General features: G+C 34.1%; 3 protein-coding genes across 4 annotated transcripts; 2 read left to right on the plus strand and 1 right to left on the minus strand.

Annotated features, from left to right (window-relative positions):
* The first annotated feature begins 109 nt into the window (after positions 1 to 109).
* Positions 110 to 10,088, plus strand: REG (proteasome regulator gamma). Of its 2 annotated transcripts, none has more exons than XM_088262860.1 (5): positions 110 to 255; positions 3,941 to 4,078; positions 7,073 to 7,300; positions 7,563 to 7,778; positions 8,803 to 10,088. In XM_088262860.1, exons 1-5 carry the CDS (start codon positions 235 to 237, stop codon positions 8,944 to 8,946), a joined length of 747 nt encoding a protein of 248 aa, XP_088118986.1. In that variant the 5' UTR covers positions 110 to 234; the 3' UTR covers positions 8,947 to 10,088. The 2 variants fall into 2 exon arrangements, with proteins under 2 accessions (XP_088118986.1, XP_088118987.1); XM_088262861.1 differs by having other exon boundaries at positions 3,947 to 4,078.
* A 420-nt stretch (positions 10,089 to 10,508) lies between these two features.
* Positions 10,509 to 13,906, plus strand: LOC148307756 (uncharacterized). Its single transcript, XM_088262863.1, has 4 exons — positions 10,509 to 11,188; positions 12,753 to 12,990; positions 13,416 to 13,562; positions 13,634 to 13,906. The coding sequence occupies exons 1-4, from the start codon at positions 10,619 to 10,621 to the stop codon at positions 13,723 to 13,725; spliced, it is 1,047 nt and encodes a 348-aa protein (XP_088118989.1). The 5' UTR covers positions 10,509 to 10,618; the 3' UTR covers positions 13,726 to 13,906.
* Positions 13,907 to 15,612: 1,706 nt separating this feature from the next.
* LOC148307757 (uncharacterized) lies at positions 15,613 to 22,807 on the minus strand. Its single transcript, XM_088262864.1, has 6 exons — positions 22,613 to 22,807; positions 21,157 to 21,336; positions 19,897 to 20,101; positions 18,526 to 18,677; positions 17,937 to 18,179; positions 15,613 to 15,792 (listed from the first exon to the last, which is right to left on the minus strand). Exons 1-6 carry the CDS (start codon positions 22,805 to 22,807, stop codon positions 15,613 to 15,615), a joined length of 1,155 nt encoding a protein of 384 aa, XP_088118990.1.
* Between the last annotated feature and the right edge of the window lie 342 nt (positions 22,808 to 23,149).

Consider the following 23,149-nt stretch of genomic DNA (forward strand, 5'->3'; position numbering starts at 1 on the left):
TTATTTTTTTAAGTAGGTAGGTACACCTGCTTATGAACCATAGACAATCGAACGGAATGGTACGAACCTCCGAAATAGTCTTTGGTCCGAACATCAACGAATCACGAACAGAATCAAACGGAACCTCCGAGCTGGTTTTGGTTGGGGGTGATAAACACGTTTTTCGTGGTTTAATATTTCCGTAGTTTTATTTTTTAAGATTTTTGTTAGAATTCCTTAATAGTATTGTGCATAATGGCAGACACCGCGAAAAAGGTATGGTAATTATGTGTTCCAATCGGGGTCTTGCATTTCTGTGGTCGCATCACATTGCAATATCTTCATGTGTCATCCTAACAAAAGTATTTAGCGATTCGCAAAAGGCAGAAGTGGCTTCATTACATTGTGCTATTTTAAATAGCAACTTTAAAATAATCCGATTTTAAATTGATACGCAATTTTTTGAGTATTCGCTGAATAAATAAGTTTTATTATTAAGCCAGTTGCCGCAGCACGTTTCAACATGCCCCTAGTAAAAAATTGCTGATTTTTTGTGCAATTTTAATTATCTGTATTTAAATTTCGTCTGGTTTTTAACGTAAAAATATTACTATCACGATCAACTTTTTTAATTATACTTTTAAGAACTTTGAAAAATATATTATAATTTAATTTCCTCACACTTCGATGCATCATATGCCTGAGCTGGAAGGTTCAAACTGTACCATTGAGTATGTTTTCTTGAATACTTTTACTTGACGTAATTTTTGATAAAGATAACACTGCATCAGTCCAACGTGATGCTCTTAACTAAAATCTTGTCTGTGGTTTATTACCCATGTCAATCAAACAAAAATTTCACTATTTGTTATCATAATGTAGTTTTTAGATAAATTAACATATTTATATTTTATTATTAATATTTCTAATATTTAAAGCATTTACTTTGTGGTTAGTCATTATTTGCATTTAAAAAAAAATGTTAGCATGGTTTTATACTCACTGAAATTTTTGTCTACCGGTTTCAAAATGTACCGGGTGGACAAAAATCTCTGTGACTGATAATATACTAACATTACCAGCATTTTTGTGTAAAAAAAGTTTAAAAGTATCACATTTCGCTCACTCCTTTCAACATCACATATCGAAAAACTTGATTTTTCAGGAGATGGTTTTTAAAGTTAAAAAATATAATAAAATATATTTCAAATGATTATCAAGCCGCTTATTGAACTTTTTACAGTGCAACAGATCTTTTTAGGTAAAACCTGAATGTTTTTTCTCCATTTGAAAAATATTTAGTATATTTTAACAAAATAATTAAACAATACATTTGCTTCAAAATGCAAAAACAACACTTTCTGCCCTGTAGAGGGTAAATATTAATTTAAAAATATGCCGCTTTTGCTGGGATATAGTACATTTTCTGGGCATTCCGAAAAAAATCCACAACTGAAAATTGACAATTTTTGATTTATGACGTTCTTGAAAGTAGTGAGCGACATGTACTACGACATAAAACTAGGAGTAAAGGAAACAATTTTTGGTGAATTCTAACTTTTTATTCAACCTATTTACAATCTCACAAATAAATAATAATAATAAACATTTAATGCCAGTAATGCTGCATAAAAAAAGTATTTACAACATTTTGAGTGTGTCCAAATACTTGTTCACAAAATCTGGATTATCTCCAATTACAGGAGTTATTTTCATATAATTTTTTGACATCTCATCAAAGATGAAGAAGAATATGGAAGTCTGGGCATTTACGGGGCTGACGACCGTCATAGGCTGGTTTAAGTGATCACTTTACACACGTGTAACATTCACCAATTCTACCCATTATTGACAACCACACCACTCAAATTCTTGGCAGTTCTGTAAAAAGCTTCTTTACATCTCACCAATAGATGTCTCTAGTGAAGTTCTAGTGATTCATGAACAAGGTTTATAAATTAGTTCATAGAATTTGAGTAGTGTGGTTGTCAATAATGGGTAGAATTGGTGAATGTTACACGTGTGTAAAGTGATCACTTAAACCAGCCTATGACGGTCGTCAGCCCCGTAAATGCCCAGACTTCCATATTCTTCTTCATCTTTGATGAGATGTCAAAAAAAAAAAAAAAAAAATTTTGTTGTTAAAAATTGTGATTGTGAAGTGTTTCTTACATAAGGACAACTTAAATTGATATCGGTATAGCACAGGAGCAGTTATTTTTTTATAGCTGTGTCTGTATATCGACACAGAACATTTATGCCTGCGGACCACTGGCGACGGGATTCGATAATTATGTACATATATTATTTTTTGACATCTCATCAAAGATGAAGAAGAATATGGAAGTCTGGGCATTTGAATAATTACTAATTATTAATTATTATTAATTAATTAGTAGAATTGGTGAATGTTACACGTGTGTAAAGTGATCACTTAAACCAGCCTATGACGGTCGTAAGCCCCGTAAATGCCCAGACTTCCATATTCTTCTTCATCTTTGATGAGATGTCAAAAAATAATATGAAAATAACTCCTTTAATTGGAGATAATCCAGATTTTGTGAACAAGTATTTGGACACACTCAAAATGTTGTATGTACATATAGTTGAAACTTTAACAAAGAGCTACTATTCGTATAAAATCATTGAATAATTCCTTTCCTTTTCTACCTTTGAAATGAGGCTGGTGCAGAATGTAAAAATATCCTTCTCGTCCTTAAGCATCAATCGACCGAAATACCTACATAGAAATACCTTTCCTGTCCGAAGTGTGTTACAAGACAAAGTGTTGTGTTGATAAAGTGGTATGCAACATCTAAGAAGTTAAGCTCCTACACATGTTTTTTTGACCAATCAGCATTTTCACCTATCAAAAGGTTATCATTAGACTGGTCCCCAATCCTGACCATTTAACTGTAATAAAATTGTGCAGCATCCGAAGTATTTAATTTGACTTGTGTATTATTATTATACAATATCGCGGTGTTGATACTACAACCAGGTTACTCTTTAAGTGGTGGAAAATTGAAATATAAGATTGTGGCTCGAAAATGTGGTTTTCAAATTTACCTAGTTATAGTAATTACCCCAGAATATGATATTGCACTAGGATTCTATAAAAAAAAGACAACTAACATTGTTGTTAGGTGATTTTTTCCGCCACTATCAATGTCGTCACCATCAACATCGCCATCAACCCCGACCCTAATTACTACTAATACTAATTAGGGTCGTGTACTAATCACAAGTAACCACAAACCTAATTCTGGTCTGTGCAAAGTTTTTTGGCATCTCGCACTATATCTAAAGTAAGCAAATAGAACGCTTTTAAGCGTCTCCCGCTCTCTACCGACAGTATGTAAAAAAAAGCTTTTAATTGTTTCCCGCAAACAATGTGTTAAAAACATATTTTGTTTATTGATTTGGCATTAACTTTGTGGAATAACATGATGATTTAAATATAAAAATAAACCACTTGTATAAGACCACTTCTTGAGTTTATTAATGTAAACACAACTAGTTTCGAGAACTACAGATGTTTTTATCAGCAAGTGAAAAAACAAACTTTATTTTCACCTGTCCATGAGAAAATTTGCAGATAAAATGCGCGTATCACAAACGCTCGTATGTGTAGTGTGGTTAATATCTTACTAATTAAGAGGTTGACGTTGCCCACTTTATCAAGCTGATATACCGTGGGATGTTAGAAGAGGGGTAAGGAAAGAAAATTTTCCTTCCTCTCCCTACCCCCCTTCTAACATCCCAAGGTATATCAGCTTGATAAAGTGGGCAACATCAAGGTTAATAACTCAGAAAGTGATCTCATACAAGTTTTTAATAAAAAAAAAATACATATGTATTTATGAGTTTGGATTTTATTGTTTTTGAAATATGTTTTTACATTATCAATTTTTTGTTTATTTCACTTTATTGTTCAATGATTTACTTAAATTGTTTGAAGGTTCAGGACTACAAGGATTCTTTGAAAACAAAAGCTGAGCAACTTATCATTAAAGGATTCCCCGAGAAAATTGTCAAGCTCAATGAGTTGCTCGAGACTCCAAACTTTCAAAACCGGGACTTTACGGATGTCCACCAGGTAAATATCCTCTTTATTCATAAGGTGACCACGGAAGCCACCTCTGTTCCTTAGCATAGGAATGTATTTTATTACGCATTTTTATCGATTGCTGCTCGGTATGATCAAAAATCTTGAAATTACGCGGAGCACTGTTCTGTATGTTCCCGATAGTAACCTAATGGTGGAGACTGACCGGAGCATTTTGTCGTAACGTAACACGTTACGATGCGAGCATTCAGGCAGTCAGTACACCGAGCTGAGCGCTCCATTCATAGTTTCGGATGCTCGGTGATGCTTGCCGCAAGCGATGTTACGACGTTATGTTACGACGAAATGCTCCGGTCAGTCTCCACCTTAAGGGTGGGGCTCCATTAGTGCGATGCCCTGCGTTGCGTCGTCACAGCGTCCACCGCATAGGGTCGACGCATTGTTAATTTGATTATGAATCATGTGATTGCAAGGTGATCAGAATCTGAGAATTTGGCTCCAGATTCTCGGATTGAGTAGGAAATAAGAAAGCGTAAAGGTTATAAGGTCGACGCTGCGACAACGCAATGCAGGGCATTGCACTAATGAGACATCACCCTAAGACAGATTTGGCCTAGATACAGCTTGGTTCCTAAGAATTCATTCGCTAACAGGTCTGCACTACTTTCCCCCCTCCAATTACAGAAATTGCTGAAATCTTAACTTATCAATAACAATTAGTGAACTATGTGCATTGTATTTGATGGAGACTTATGCCTGATTTCAAATTTTACCTTCAATATTCTCAATGTTATTAAATATTTCTGCAAAGACTAATAATAATCAATACACGGCAAGAAATATTTATTTACAATATTTAAGATGAATTGTAATGTTTGCTCATAGGAAGATAGTAAATGAATATCAAAAACACATTGCAGTATATAAAATATATATATCAATATAAAAAATAAAAAAACAGCAAATAACTTCAACTGATCAAACATTGTTAGTTTGCACAACACTTTTATGACAGAGCGGTGAGAAATAATGATTATTGTCAAAATATCAACTTTTGTATATTTTAGCAATTATAACAGATCCACCGTTTCCAAATAAATGTTCATAAGGAAAACAGGAGAATTATTGACAGCCCCCCCCACAGTTATTTACACTACAGATTTCATCTGTCAATTTTTTTTATATATTAGCCTCCGTAGTGTAATGGTCAGCACGCTCGGCTACCGTTCTGTAGGTCCCGGGTTCGATTCCCAGGGGGGTTCAAATAAATATAAGTGATTTTCCACTGTAATATTTATTCAATATTACCCTGGACTGGTACCTGAAGCGGAGGGCTGATCACCTTTCCTTCATGTGTAAAAACGATCAAGATAACACTGCGTTATATGACGCAGTGCCCTATGCACCATTTGGGTGCGGATAAGGGTTTTATTATTATTATTAGCTATGTTGAAATTTTCTGTAACTTATTTTTATACATACCATGAAAATACTGCATATATTAGATGAGATGGCTTCATCTACATGTTTCTGCTAGTTGAGCCAACACACTGCTTTTGGTGTGTTAATATTTTCTTTTAAAAATATTTAAATTCTAGAAATTCAATTGTTAGTCTCAAAAATGGCAATAAAACATGAAAATAAGTTAAGTTAGTAAAATCTTAATCAATAAAACCATTGAAAACAGGAACTTTTTTAAATGGAAGGACCCGCAAAGCCTCTATTTTTTCTGCAGGTATGTTAGTCATGACAGGAAAGGTACATATGAAATATACATCACTCGGATCAATTGAAAATAAGTATTTATTATTCTCAATATTATTAATATTTAAAGCATATACTTTGTGGTTAGTCATTTTTACTTATCACTCACTCACAAAAAAAAAACCGTGAGTGGTTATATATGTACTAATATTACTAACATTTTAAAAATAAAAAAATTAAAAGAAGTAAAAAAAAATAAAAAAATTTTATTTTTAAAATGTTAGGACCGACTCTGAAGCAAGAGAACTCAAAAGCCGCGAGAATTGCTTCGATCGTTGACTAGAACAGACGCTTTAACTAGATTTTAACTTGACTTGTTTAACTCCATACATTATAAATTATTTGTAGTCATTTGATTCCAGTATATATGTAGTGTAAATTTTCATTTATTTTAATAAAGGAACGAACTGTAAGTACATTCTTTCATTTTTACTCTGGTCACCAAATCCACATCACGACGGCAACATGCCACAAAAAAACCAGTCGGAATTAACATAGCAACTAGCTATACAGTCAATCGTCTACCCAACCTAAAATGAACCGAAAATGATGAATGGTTTCTTTGGAAATGAAGCGCCTACATATATGGGCATATATATTTTTTATTTATTTCTTAAGTTAGCTTATATTAAAACTAATATAAACTATTATATACATTTACATCATCTTTATATATTTACATTTCCTTACAGTAACTTAGACATTTATTTTTAAATTCTTTCAGACACTTTTCATTCTTCATACATTCAGGCATCTCATCATACATTTTTAAACCCTTATACATCAACCAATTTTGCGACTCAGCTCTTTTCAATAATGGTAGTCTTATTTTATCCTTTTGTCTAGTAGCATATTCATGACAATTTTTGTTTAAGACAACTTTATCCTTAAAATATTTTGGTAATTTATCGTGAAAAAATTTATGTATAAATATCAACATATTAAATGTAATGTAATGGTCTGCGCCTACATATCTGTCCGCCTCCGTGGTGTAATGGTCAGCGTGTTCAGCTACCGTGCTGGAGGTCCCGGGTTCGATTCCCAGGGGGGTGAAAATAAATATTAGTGATTTTACACTGTAATATTTATTTAATATTACCCTGGACTGGTTCCTGAAGCGCGAGAGTGATCACCTTGCCTTCATGTAAGCAATGATCAATAAAACACTGCATCAATTCGATGCAGTGCCCTATGCACCATTGGGTGCGGATAAGGGTTATAAGTAAGTAAGTACATATATAGATATTTTTTTGTTTCTAGGACCTGAACATACCCGTGCCGCCCCCGCAGAGCGAGAACAATGGGGGGCTGTGCCAGATGCCCGGGGCCAAGAGGGCGCGCGTGGAGGAGGGCAGCGGGGGCGACGGGGAGGGGGGCTGCCGCGTGTACGCCCTCCCCTCGGGCAGCGTGCCCTGCAACCGGCCCCTGTGCGAGCTCATCCACTTGGTCAAGCCGCGCATCCGGGAACTCGTCGAGGACTCAAATCTGGTAATTATAATGTAATTCAACGTTCAGACTCCAACAATAGTTCAATTTTAACCTAGCCGACTCGAACGTGGAGATCGAAATCCTCCATACATGAAATTTCATTCCATAACTTTAGTATTATAAGAGCCACTTACTCTATATGCAATCTCAAAAATTATGTTAAATAAAAATTCTCCTTTTTTATTTTTATAATTTCAAATCGTTGAATATTTCAAAATATAGTTTTTTATAAAAAAGCATAATAAATGAATTTTGATTTCAGTTGAAAATGTGGATATCGTTCATGATCCCCAAGATTGAGGACGGAAACAACTTTGGCGTTTCGATCCAGGAAGACACTCTGGCCGAGGTACAGGCCGTAGAGTCGGAAGCGGCCGCATTCTTCGATCAGATATCTAGATACTTCATTTCCAGAGCCAAGATTGTCTCCAAAGTAGCCAAGTACCCACATATTGATGATTACAGGCGAGCTGTGCAGGTACCTACTGTCCTTACTTACTTTTATGGGTCCTATTTATTATAATCAGTATTCAAGCACTGGGCAAAGTTGATTTTCATGTTGTGAAACGGTTTTTGAAAACACAATTGATTCTTATACGACTGAGGTTTGTATACTGAATGATTACATTGTATGACATTTGATAACCTAACTAACTAATTAAGTAAGTAACTAACCTAAGTAATTGACCAACCATCGCGCCTTATAATATTTGGCAGTTATGTATGAGGAGATGCATGAATGTGAAAGCGGCGAAGTTTGTTTGGAGAGACAGAGTGGTGTGGTGTTCTATTCTCTCTGTCTACCTCTATGGAAAGTGAGGTGATGGTTAGTTAGTTTAAAAATTACACTGGCCAACAAAATGAAGAAAAAAAATTGGTGCCAGAAATTTAACTGATTTTTAATTTTCAATATTTTTAGTGTGTCCAAATACTTGTTCACAAATCTGGATTATCTCCAAATATAGGAGTATTTTTCATATTATTTTTTGACATCTCACCAAAGATGAATAAGAATATGGAAGTCTGGGCATTTACGGGGCTGACGACCGTCATAGGTTGGTGGCGTCATATGGCGGTTAACTGTTCTCTCCTCACTCATACGTTCCACATGTCCAAACCATATCAACACACCTTTCTTAATTTTATCGATAATGCTTATGCCTTGCATTCTTTCCTAATTTCACTATTCAAACATCTATCATACATTGTTTTCCGTATTTCACGTATGCCAAGTTTTCCTTGGTCTTGCATCACTGCCTGTAGTAATTACTTCCCCACATGTAGAATGAAGAGCAAATAATTTTTATATTATATTTTGACATCTCATCAAAGATGAAGAAGAATATGGAAGTCTGGGCATTTACAGGACACACTTATTTGGACACATTCAAAATGTTGTAAATAATTTTTAAACATGGTTTTGAAATGTACTATCAAAAAGTAAATTCCAAATGTAAAAACTAAAATAAAAAATGTCAATTGTGTCTGTTTTCTCTTTACAGGAGTTAGATGAAAAGGAATACTTGTCGCTTTGGCTTGTGATGTGTGAAATCCGCAACAGATACTGCTCCCTCCACGATATCGTCATTAAAAATTTGGAGAAAATAAAGAAACCGCGCTCTTCAAATACGGACTCACTATACTAAGGCCGCCATTCCATTATCTTAGTCTCGAATATAAATTGGACCGTAATTAGCAATAAAGATCATAGACTAAATCATCGAGGAGTCGGGCGGAGCCAGGGTCCTAGGAGTCTCGCCTTGTAGAAGGTGTATTGTTAATTTATTCCTTAGCTACTTAAGCATGCGTTGGAACGTAAATACAGAGAACACTTGACTTCAATGCCTGAGTATAATGATACATCCTTCTGGTTATGTAACGTGATCACTTCTAATTTTGTGATGGAGTTTATCAGTACCGAGTTGTGTACGTTTTAAGTTTTCCCCTAAGATAATACTATGATAATGCGGATCTTCCACTATCGGATCCCGCGTTAGATGATAACCACCCAAAGCAAGCAATATAATATACAAAATCGAGCCAGAGTTTAACTCTACGTTTTCAATAAAACATCAAATATCCATACTACTTTTTTTATTAATTATAAGAAATAAATTTAGAATTTTTTTTAATGAATTTTCACATATCACTCACTCCTTTCAAGAACGTCATAAATCAAAAAACTTGATTTTTCAGGATAACGTTTTTAATTTTTAAAAATATAATACAATATTTAAAAATTAATATCAAGCCACTTTTTGAACTTTTTACTGTGCAACAGATCTTTTTAGGTAAAACATGAAGGTTTTTTCTCCATTTGAAAAATATTAAGTATATTTAAAAAAATAATTAAACAATACCTTTTCTTCAAAATTAAAAAAAACAACACTTTCTGCCCTGTAGCGGGTAAATATTAAGTTAAAAATATGCCGCTTTTGCTGGAATATAGTACATTTTCTGGGCATTCCGAAAACATTCACAACTGAAAATTGAAGATTTTTGATTTATGACATTCTTGAAAGGAGTGAGCGATTTGTAAGCTATTGTTAATATCCACAGTTTTGTTTCTATGTTAGTGCCTCATATTTGTGTATGAAGTTTGCGCTGTGAATTTACATATAAACATTTCATCTGTGTAATTTATATTTTCAAAAAGCATTTTGATTTTTCGCTGATCTGTCATTTAAAGCACTTCAAATTTAGTACATGTAACTGACATAATAATGTTTTGTATGTTGTTTGGGTTTTACCGAAAAATGTTGCAATAAAGAAATGACATTCTTTAAAAGCTTTTTTTTCTTATATATTGATTTTACAAATTAAAAACATATTTTTAAAATAATGATTTGTATAAAATTGACTGTATTTTCCAGCATAATTTTTATTATGCAATTTGTTATTAAATTTGCCCAATATTTAAACAAGGAGAGCTGTACAGTCGAACCACTACAGGAGCAGTAACCAAGTACTGATTTTTTATACTGGTAAAAAAAAATTATAATATTTTTACACTTTTCTGTAAAATGATCCCAGATGGAGTTGGACACTTAATAGATTAAGCCGACAATGTGTTGTTTGAAAAATTAAGTGTAACCTTAAAAATTGAAGAAATAATATGTTCATCAGGTAGGGAATGGGTACCTACCTAATAAATATCTCTACCCTTTTTTTTTAAATTTATTTGAAAATAGAATAATTTATTTTTGTTTCTAAATCTGGCACATTTGCATGTATTTTTGAAAGCTGTTTTCTAGGCATTTATTTTTAAATAATTTATTTGATAATATTCAAGTTTTACGTTTGAAATCGATAAATATAATGGGGTCTAATGATATGAAACTAAACAGCGGGGACTCAGCACGTTGTCTAACGCACAGAGTGTTGGAATGTGCGGACAAGTCCGTAAATGAAATTCTCACGAAGAACATGGAAAAGGGGTGTGGTGAATACTCACCATCATCAGCCAGATGGAGGCCGACGAAGATTGACAGCAATGTGGTTGTGTTGCATCGACCTAATAATAACAAGACTCAATCACAATCGGGTGAACGAGTGTTTTCGGCTAAATCAACTGACAGTATTGTGGATAAAGCCAAACAAATGGTATCCAAAAGTATGTCAGTTTCAGAACTGGGTAATTTTAAAACTGAAAGGTCCTGTACATCCCGGAAGTTTTGTAAAATAAACTCTCTGGATGAGAGTGACGATGACTTGACACTTAGAAACGATTCTCTAATATTGGAGCACAATGGATACTATGAAAGCAATGGCAGTCTCCGACTTTCTCTTACTTCCATCTCGAGTGCGGCCACTCAGGAAGATCAAGAAGCGTACGAGATGGCTCGGAGGGAGGCTTTTAACGAATGGTTGTCTCGCAAAGAAAAAGAGGTTTGTTGGCCGTGAAATAGTGCACAATTTGCTTCTCTTTTATACATCTTATGTGGTCTTGCCCGTCTTTTTTTAAGCTTAATTGTCTTTTCACTGTACTTACATAGTGTCGATGAATAACGGTTGAGTGGAAATGCGATGACTGACCATTCTCTGTAAATGTCTGCACTATTCCGTGTCCGTCTGCTGTGCTGGTCGGGGTTGTGGGTGTCTGTGTACCGGCCAACGTCGGGTCGGAATCGAATCTAGCTGACTAACTGAACTAAATACTAATCCCTTTCACTGCCTACGCTGGGGTACTTCTAGAAAATTTGGTTACGGATTTACAAACTTCTATTTATTTAGGTTGGCAGTGACAGGCATATTGAAAGCTTTTAAATGTAAATTCACAGTAAAATCGGGATACAATTTTATGTTCTTTCACGTTTTCAATAATTTCGCAATTTAGTTTAAAAAAATTGCTTTGCAAGAGCAGATCTGTCAGGAAGCCTAGATGCTTCTGTATCAGATCTGGGCATGCGGTGGGACAGCTTGTAATATATGTACATACATAGTTTTATTGGACTGGAAAGTTTCTTCATATGGACCAATAAATCAATAAAATTCCGAGAACTATTTAATTGTACTTATATGATTCCGGTTTTATTATATTGTAAAGTAAAAAAAAAACAGTATATTAACACAATGTTTGCAGTAAACGCTTAAAAGCGTCTTTTACTTACTGTCGGTAAAGAGCGGGAGAGGTTTATAAGTGTTCTATTTGCTTACTTTTGGTAAAGCGCGAGAGATGCCAAAAAACATTGTACATGTCGGAATTCGGTTTGTGATTAGTATACTGAGGGTCGGGCAGCATACTATCTGAGGATAATTAGTGTTGAAGTAGATGATTAAACGGCCCGACAACAATGTGTTCAAAATATTAAGACTTTGTTTTCTTGGTGGCACTCGAGTAGTACGGCAAACTATGCATGCCGCCTCCATGGCGGCACTGCAGTACTAATTAAATTTTTAAAAATTCTATGCTTAAACATAACAAATAAAAACACTTCATTGCACAGGACTGATCAACCTGCCTTCATGTTATTATCTTTTAATGTAACACTCCCTCGATGTGACACAGTGCCCATTGCACCATTTGAGGAAAAATCACATAGATGCCCCTAAACGATCATCTTTAGAGTAGCCGAGTATCCCTAACAGGGTATTATATGGGAGTTTATGACGTACAATGCTATTTTTGCATATCGAGCACTAAATTTACAAAATGTTTTGGATCATAGCTAAATTTAAAAAAATAGTTTGTACATCTTAAATTATCAGTGGCATGTGGAGTTTTTAATCAGGATGGTGATGATGATTGCTGAAGACAACTACTTTTATTCAAATTTTCAAAATGCGCATTTCCTTTACTTTCAGTTTTCTATATTTTTTCACTAAAGTAGGGTAGGTAACACTTGTGTGCCTAAAGCGAATGCTTGCCACTGCAAAGTATCATCCTTTTGCCTATATCAAATTAATGAACTCCCTGATTTTTTTTATTTATATTATTCTGTTATATTAATAGAGGAAAGAAAGAGATAAAATGACAGAAAATAAAAATCACAGTGAAAAAAAGCTAACCCCTAACCAACGAGAAGAACTGTTTAAGATGTGGGTTGAAAAGAAAAAATCGATAAAGGAAGCGGAGAAAGCACGACGCTTATTGGAGAAACAGAGGGAAGAAGAAGAGAAGAAAAAGCAGCAAATGGGTAAAGAAGACAAATTAAGGGAATGGAATAGACGAAAAGAGGAAATGAAGAAAGGTATGCTTTCAAATTATTGTATGTTTCCATATTTAGGTTATGGAAATCTCCTCTAGCTTCTTCACTGCTGGATATAGGCCTCTTCCGTATCCTTCCATTTTCTTCTCTCGGTTGCTGTTTGCAGCCAGTTTCTACCCCCCACAGCGGCTATGTCATTGGACCATCTTTTTTGGGGTCTTCTGATGCCTATTTTATTCTCCCAAGGTTTCCATCTCAAAAAATTTGGGGTCTATCTTGTGAGGTCCTGTCTTGCAATGTGCCCATTGCCACTTGAGTCTTGCCACGAGATCCATGATATCCTTTATTTTAGTTCCTGATTCTTGTTCTTGATCCTCATTCTTTCCATGGATTAATTATGGAAACATTAAAGCTAAAATCTAGAGAATTTTATGATTATACTTTGAATTTGACATTAAAATTTCTAGAATTAATACTTAGAGAGAAAAAACAACGGGAAAAAATAGCTCAATCTAAAGAACAAAGGCGTAAGGAAGGTGAACAAGCTTACCAACGATGGCTGAAGCAAGCTAAGAACAAACCTCTTCCCGTACCCCTTAATAAAGGCGAATTAAGTAAGTCGACTGAACATTTGCAGTCATTTATTTGCTTAATAACAAAGGTCACAGTAACTTTTATTTCTTAGGTATGCGTGGATCTATATCGTCAATGTACATAAACCCCCAGCCTTGGAAGTCGGAAGACAATGATGACAACGCCTCCACATCTAGTGCTTGAGATAAATTTAATATCACTTTGACAATTCTTACATTCCAAAGCATCAAAAGGATTTAGATTATTTCATTTTTTACTAAATAAAAATGTATACTTCTCAAGCCTTCGTAAATCTTTGTATTAACCAAAAATTTGCTCTTGTTAAAATAATATGGGATATTGTAATAAAGAATACGAGAATGGAGAGTTGATTTATTTTTTATTGTACAGTAAATTGATATTATATTTATAATCACACATGTCATAAATTTTTGATAAGATTTTCTACAATATCAAAGTAAGAAAATATTTTGTGTAGAAATAGAAACAGTTGCATAAATTTATAATCATAATGCAGCAATAAAAACTAAACAGTTTATTATAATAGCTATAAATATAGTAGAAAACATTCTATATGTATCAAGAAATGGGAGTTAAAATAACCGTACCTTTATCTTGCATACTAGAAGTATTTTTTTTTTATTTTTCGTTTTTCTTTCTTTTTTAAAATTCATTTGACTATATAAAGATCAAAGCCTTTGAGGCAAAATCTCATTTATTTTGTATTTTAAATGCATTAGCATTGTGGTATGGTAATGTGGTAACACTCTCCTTATCATTCGTCATTCACTTTGTGTAATACCACTCAAAATGTGACTACCAGTATCAGAATACCCATTCCCTCGTCAGGTCAACTACAGACTAGAGTGAAATTCCCGTAGTTATTTATTTATATGTAACCAAAATTGTTATTCAGAAACCAGTAGTCATGAGGTAGAGTTTTTGAGTGGTATTACACAAATTGAATGATGAATGAGTGTTCGTTCAAAAACTAGATGTCAGAAGATTGTACAAACAGCACCTTTTTCTAGCAACAGAATTTTTTTTGTAATAAAATATATTTTATGTATGTTTTGTCACATCAAAATTTAATTTAGCTGTGGAAAAAAAATGTTTATACAATGAAATCTCTTTACGATGCAGTCAAGGAGGCTTTGACCCATATAGAGTCCATATTCATGTGTAACATCACCATACAACCAAAAATAAAAGATGGAAAAGTGAAAAACAATAGTACACACTTTCACTGCTGACTTACTTTGTAAAGTGCCCTTGAGATGATATTTTGTGTGAATGGCGCTTTTTATTGTAAATCAGACAAATATTTTTATTATACTTGGAATTTACCATGGCGCCAATCTACATAAAGTATATTTAAAAAAAACATCAAATTTAAATCCACTGTTCAGATAGTTACTTTGCTTAACTACCAATTGGAACTCAAAGATGTTAAAAGAATATAATTTTATTAAATTTAAGTGACAAAGGGATTTTAAGTTAGCTAAGGACTGGAATTTTTTTATCCACAACATGAACATATCATGTTGTCATTTGATTCTCTTGTGTCTCCGTAGTGTAATATGTACTGCGGAAAGTCTCGGGTTCTATTCCCAGGTAGTATAAATAAATATAAGTGATTTTTCACTGTAATATTTATTTAATCACCCTGACCACTAATCAACCTTCCCTTCATGTAACTAACGATCAAGGTAATGCTGTCGGTACAATTCAGTGCCCTTTACACCATTAGGTGCGGATAAGGGATTAGAAAAACGATTATCTTATATGTATATTCTAAATGTGATCCTCCAGTCAAAAAAACTATCCAGTTCTGCACTAATCTAAAAAATGTTTATTTAGAAATCTATGTGTGTTTTATACTAAGCACTATAAAGTTGATTTTGTATAACTATAAAAATTACTTAATGCGAGGGAGTATGTTTTTTATAATCACTATTCTTTGTAAAAAAGGTTTACACCATATACCTAAACTATCAAGAGATCATAATATCCCGATTGATTCAATACAACACATCTCTAGGATTTAGTGAAATTACTAATGTATCATTTCTAATATCCCTCTTCCTCCTCCTTCAGTCGAAGGATATCCGATTTGTTCATGAAGTAGTAAGAAGGCTGCCTTCCTTTCAGGTCCTTGAGAACGCGTTTAGCTCCGGCTTTGATTAGTATCCTGCTGATAGACTCCACATTGTCAACCCCCATGGCGTAGTGTAATGCTGTACGCTCCAACTGATCAAAAACAATTAGTCAAATCAAATCAGTGCAATATCTTAGTGGAAGTTTAGTCAAACATTCATTATCGTTAGTAAAACGTTGATACCGGAAATCATATATAAATAAATAAACCAGACGTCTGATTGTCTGCAGATCATTTCTGTATTGTGCCGGCTATTAGATACATCAAAAGTATACCACTAGCGACTCCGGTTACCGTAATAGAACCTATCTGGCCGGCATACTTTAGTACCGGGATTTTGTACCGGTAAATTGTAGCCACTCATACCAAGTAACAAGTACACTGCAAATAATACCTACATCAACCTCGTTCTAACGAAAGCTCTGTATTTAGAACATTATTGAGTGGCCTGTACTTGAGCTTTTACATAGTTTAACGTTTAGCAATTTGACAAAATGCCTAAGTCATTTTTTTATTCTTTACGTGCATATTGTAAAACAATTATTAAAATTATAAATACTTTGTTCAATATAAATATTAATGCATGTCTTAATTTTTACAGAAAGACCCCACTTATATAACTCAGGTTATAAGTTAGACATGGGCAATCGTTTTCAAAAACAAAGTTTTTGCGTAATTTGGTTTATTTAAAGCTAATCATGCCAAACCGTACACAAATTTGGTTGCGTATGCATATTTCTAGCTCCTGATATATTTGACATCAAAAACATAAACTGAAAAAATTAACAAAAATATCAAATTGGATAACCAGAAATGTAACAGTTACCTACTAGTCACTTTTCTAGTATATATTTCAATAAGGTCTAGCACTAAACAAATTTGTCTTTACATGCACTATAACGCTATGAAAGTAGACTGTGCCATGAGACTTCATGTGAGTATCATAGTGAAAAATACATTACCAATTTTAAGGAATATTAGCACTACAACGTAATACTGAAACAGTGTTTAGTGGGGGTCTTACTGTATGTTCACTAATAAATCATTTAGGTTACACGAGTTATTTTTAGACGGTGAAGTGCACAAATTATATGTAGCACATTAAACACCTCCATCGTATTTTCTTTTTCTTAATATATGCATAAAAAGAAGCGGGTTTTTTTTGTGTGAAGACAAAACAAATAATTATACAAAAATGCCAGTAACACTGAAAGACAGTCAATATGGCGGAGGTACCTCTAAGATCTATGTAACATATCGCCTACTCCTTTCAAGAACGTCATAAATCAAAAATCGTCAATTTTCAGGTGAGCATGTTTTCGAAATGCCCAGAAAATGTACTATATCCCAGCAAAGAGGCATATTTTTAACATAATATTTACCCGCTACAGGGCAGAAAACGTTATTTTTGCATTTTGAAGAAAATGTATTGTTTTATTATTTTTTGAAATATACTAAATATTTTTCAAATGGAGAAAAAACCTTCAGGTTTTACCTAAAAAGATCTGTTGCGCAGTAAAAAGTTCGATAAGTGGCTGATATTTATTTTTAATACATTGTGTTTTATTTTTAAACTTTAAAAACGTTCTCCTGAAAAATCAAGTTTTTTGATTTATGACGTTCTTGAAAGGAGTGAGCGATATGTAAAAATACATTAAAGGGTGTCCGAAGGGTGTTTATATGCTTGAAGCATACACATTATGGTTTGGAATCATTTTAGTTTTTTGACCTGGTGTACCCAATACGGTTTAGTGTTATCCGTTAGGTACTCTGCATGTGCATTACATATCGCTTACTCCTTTCAACAATGTCATTTATCAAAAATCAACAATTTTCAGTTGTGCATGTTTTCGGAATACCCAAAAAATGTACCTATTATATCCCAGCAAAAGCGGCATATTTTTAGCTTAATATTTACCCGCTACAGGGCAGAAAGTGTTGTTTTTACATTTTGAAGAAAAGGTATTGTTTTATTATTTATTGTTTATATTTATTGTTTTATACTAAATATTTTTCAAATGGAGAAAAAACTTTCATGTTTTACCTAAAAAGATCTGTTGCATGGTAAAAAGTTCAATAGGTGGCTTCATATTTATTTTTAATAAATTGTACTATATTTTTTAAATTTAAAAACATTCTCCTGAAAAATCTTTTTTTTTTATTTATGACGTTCTCGAAAGGAGTGAGCGATATTTTCAATAAGGGAGGGAGGTTAATTTACAGGAAAACATCTTACATTGTCTCCAAGTCTCAGTGTCTCAGGATAAGTCCTGGCAATGAACTCGGCTAATTCTTCTTTCTGGGCGAGAACGGCAATATGGAGGGAGCAGCGACCGAAGGAGTTCTTGGCAGTCGCCAATACACGGCCCGACAGCATCTGTCTAGCTCCCTGCCCACCCATGTTGGATGCAGCTAATACTTTATGCACATAGTCTTCATCGCCTTGACGGATGGCTTGATGGAGACGCTCCCTTGTTTCCTAGAAATGTGAATTCAATAATATTTATACTGTCCTTAAAATAAATAAATTGTAGAAATTAAATTTACTCGGTATTTACCACTATTTTTTAAAATCTATTTGACACGAGTTTTGATGCATTCCGCATTATTTTCAAACACCATATTTTAGCTTTACAGCTAAGTCTTAATTTTAGAGTTATGTCCTAGGGACGTTGAAGGATGAAGAATAGGTAGAAAAATTTACATAGTTTTAAATTGCCAAACTTTGTTTAATTATTTTTTTTACCCCTTGGCCCTTACCACATACGGGCAAAAAATAAGCCTTTGTGGATTTAAGTTTTTTTTTACAATTGAAAAAAAATCACCTCAAATTCAGGTATGATGGCAAACAAGCTGCTCATTTCGGAAAGACCTCGGTGTGCGACGATTTCGGTTATTGGAATTCCTTCATCATCAACCACATCCAGAATGTGATCATATCCTTCCAATACAAGTTCTCTAACTCTCTCTGTTTCCCCTGTGAAAATAAAATATACAAAATTAAAGCAATATTCGCTAAACTTAGGTTGGTCAAGAGGGGACAGGGAGTAATTTAAGCATTTTATATCTTTATCTGTGGTTTCACTATTTTGTATAGATACCTGCCCAACTCAGCCTAATGCTTATTTTAAAATACTGTATTTTTAAATGACTAGGTCATAAACAAAACCTTTGCATCAACAAAAATCAACATTAGCTATAATTAACTTGACCGGGTGGTGTATATCCGTACATGGTCATCCAAACAAAACTTTCCTCAAAGGAGTATGGGCATTCTACTAAAATGGTACTTATACTGCCATCTGTAGTTGTATTCAAAGGCTAATACCACACTTTTCTGTTATACCCACAGCATTTTACTTAAAACTTTGATAATTTTTATATAAATCATGTTTACTCATGTAAATATTTTTTTATCCAAGAAAATATATTGCTTATAGTATTGACTATGAAATAAAATTACAAAAAGTAAAAAACAAAAAAAACTCACTCCCTAGATACAGTTTTTTTCCAAAGAAACTTCACGAACAGATTAATTGCAGTATTCAAGTATGAAACTGTCTTCTTAACATACTTCGGACGGGAAAGGTATTTCTACCCGTTCAGTTGATTGATGCTTAAGGACGAGAAGAGTAATTTTACCTTATACACTGGCCTCATTTCAAAAGCAAAAAGAAGGAAGTATCCAATATTTTTACATGAATATTATATACCAATATCTTTGTTAAGGTCTTAACTATTTAACACTTTGCTTATCATTCATCGCTCACTTTGTGTTATACCAGTAGTCACAAATTAGTGTTTTTTTAAAATGGTTTTACACAAAGTAAACAATGAATGATAAGGAGAGTGTTAAATTACCATACTGCAAAGTAAAAAATATCTTATAACTATATCGTAGTCGTACAGGAAAAAGTGACCAACTAACAAAACGTAAAATGTTCAGGAGGGCCATTTAAGTCACTTTTGCTTGCCAAGAAAATAAACATCAATCCAGTTGGTCATTTTTAACAAGTCAATATATTATACTTCCAAGTTTAAAATCCTTTAGGATTTTTTTCAGGGCACTATCAAGCTAGTAAGATATCAAATAGTCAATGATCACGTTTTTGTAAAAAATGCACTTGGTCACTTTCTCCTCTACGACAACGATATGTTCATAATTATCAAATCCCGTGATGATATTGATATTAGACCTGTAGCAGCTGTCTCCACAAGCCAGCGGTCCAGTTCGTTGGTGTTCTCGGGAAGGTTGGCTTGGAGGGACACGTCTCGCGCTGTGCGGTAGAGCTGGTCCCGGTAAGCAGGGCTGACCCCCGCTTCTCGGGCTAGCTGCAGCAGAGCTCCCCGGGCGTGACTGCGCGCGGCTGCAAAGTGCAGCATGGACTGTCCGTGCTCGTCCTACACAGAACACAATATTTCAACAATCTTATTATATGTTTTGAATATTGAAAGCATTAACTTTGTGGATCAATTGATATATTATTTTGAGAAATAAAAAGATTGTGTTTTGATCCACTCACATTTTTATTAACCAACTAGTTTCGGCCACAACCTGTTGCCCTCTTCAGAGTTTAATTTAAATTAAGTTTTTATACTTTCAAATATTTTTTTAAAGATAATTATTTGTGTTTTTTATCATTTATATCAAGTGCTCCGCAACCAGTGTGTCGTGGTCAAATTCAATGTATTTGACATTTTAAAATTTTACAATGTATTGTATTTAAAACTGGAAAATTATTTTTCTAAATTATGTCTTTTTAAAAAAATATAGTAAATAATAATTATTATAACTCAATAATTTTTCAATGGTATACATTTATGATTGTCTGCCTCCGTAGTGTGGTCAGCACGCTCGACTACTGTACTGAAGGTTCAGGGCTCGAATCAATTCAGTCAAATATCAAGTAAATAAAAATGATTTTTCACTCTAATATTTATTCGATATTACCCTGGACTGGTACCTAAAACGGAGGTCTGATCACCTTTACTTCATGTGTTAACAATCAAGATAACACTGCGTTTATATGGTGCAGTGTCCTATGCACCATCAGGTGCGGATAAGGGTTTTGAAGTTGAAGATATATTTTAGCTTTTAGTGTGCCGCAGAATTCTAGGAAGAATGTTGTTGTGTCGTAAGTGAGAAAAGGTTGCAGAAAACTGATTTACACAAAATGATTCAATTTCACTTTTTTTTGACATCTCAACAAAGATGAAGAAGATGATGAATGCCTGGATATTTACAGGGCTTATGACCTGTCATAGACTGGTTATTACAGGTCATAAGCCCTGTAAATACCCAGACTTCCATATTCTTCTTCATCTATGTTTGAGATGCAAAAAATAACTCCTAATTGGACAATCCAGATTTGTGAACACAAGTGTTTTGTAATTTTTTTTTAACGTTTGAACACTCAAAATGTTGCACAAAGGTAAGTACTAAGAATAATAGGTACCCTATTGTCACTGCTGAAGGCTGCCTCGGGGGCCCCGGGCGTGTAGGGGGCAGGCGGGGTTGGGGGTAGGGCAGGTCGCCCCGTCGTGAGGGGTGCTCCGTGAGCCGCCATGGGGCCCAGCCCGTGGTCAGTCTCCGGGCCCGGATGAAGCGCATCTTCTGTTATCAGCGTGGCGGATTCCTGTACCATTTAATACCAACAATTTGTAGATACACTCAAAATATTGTTTATTTCTGTCACTATTTATTTACTACACATTTGCACTATAGCCGTAGGACTCTGACAAAAAGAAATGCAGAGAAGCTTATATATTCTCATTTGTTATATTTTCTCATTTTTTATATTTTCTCGTTTGTTTATTTGAAATATGCTTCTTACCTTATGTTTTCTCATTAATTTATTTTAAATATGCTTCTTGTGCGTATTTATTATACTTGTTTATTGTTTTTATATTTTGCCATGTATAAGTATTAGTTTTGGTTATTAAAAAAAAAATTGTTACTTCATTATTTGTGTTCCAGTCTTGTTAACCTTAATCCCATGTCCCAAAATGAGAAATATAAATTACTCATCGAGAATATTATATGTATTTATGATTTATGTATGTAATATCTTTTGAAATAAATAAATAAAAAGCTCAAATCCACACGATCCATTAAAAGATCCATGCTTGGTTTAAGCCTGGTGGATAAAGTAAGAAATGAAGATATCATGAACAGAACCAAAAGAGAGGATTTCATGGATCGTGTGGCAAAACTCAAGTGGCAATGAGCGGGATTATTGCAAGATAGGACCCACAAGATGGACCCCAAAAATTTTAAAATGGAGACCTTGGGAGAGTAAAAGAGGCATCAGAAGACCCCAAAAAAGATGATCATACGACATAAACACTGTGGGGGGTTAACAGCAACCGACCTGTCCATCTTAAAGTCAAAATGTATCATGGAAATATGTTACAAAATAAACACGAACTCAATCAATAAGGATAAAATACACTTTTGCCATAGTTTATACATCACTTTAGTGATAACAAGACAGGATTTCACAAGATGGACCCCAAAAACTTTAAAATAGACACTGGGAGAACAAAAGAGGCGTCGAAAGACCTCAAAAGAGATTATTTATTGATTTGGCGTTTAATTTGTAGAACTCCATTTTAATTTATGTATTAACTGACAGTTTTAACATGTGCAGCAATAATTTATGGGAGACAACAGTAGCTAATGGGGGATGTAGGTACATACCCTTATATTTATTTTCAAGGAAAGGAAGAATTTATAGACATGGCATGTATTTTTGTTAATAAAATACAACTTAGTGGACTCAAAAAATTTGTGTTTAATTTAAAAATTAATACTTAAAATATAAAAGAGTCAATATATTGCTTCTCAACAGTCAAACGGTTAATACGTTTCTTACTACTCGAGAGGTTAAGAGGTAAGAAAATATGGAATACCTGGGTTTTTAGCCTGGACTTGTTCTGGTTGGCGAAGTTGTACAAGTAGGTAGCTAGGAACGCTATGGGGTCCTTGGGCCTGGCGTTGGCCACCTCTGTCAGCCCCTTGATCAGGGGATCGCCCAGAGCTGCGAACACATCATCTCCATTACCGCGGTTCTGTACCCCTGGCGACCCGAACGCGTTATTGGCCATGCTTATAAAAACTAAAAGTCAATCAAAATCAGAGAAAAATTGATAACCAACTTATTTCAATCAATTTATTTGTGAAACTGTTTTTTTTAATAAGAATTTTCAGTGATTGTTGAACTTAGTTTTTTTGGGTCGTGATTAACCCTCTGTCTACCAAGTGGGTCCAATAGACCCGTTCCGAAGTTAATGTTGGGTTTATTTAAACTCTTAACCCTTAAATTTATACAGTTGCAACTCTGCAACAACAGTTTCATATCAGTTGAAACATCCTTCGGTCGCCTGGAATTGTTATCATTCACACTGTTGCATATTTGCCACACGCCTAGGTGGTAAAATTAAGTCAGT

Source organism: Brachycentrus maculatus, unplaced genomic scaffold, assembly GCF_059751285.1.
Source record: "Brachycentrus maculatus isolate JH-2025_06_01 unplaced genomic scaffold, ASM5975128v1 h1tg000190l, whole genome shotgun sequence".
NCBI classification, from domain to species: domain Eukaryota; kingdom Metazoa; phylum Arthropoda; class Insecta; order Trichoptera; family Brachycentridae; genus Brachycentrus; species Brachycentrus maculatus.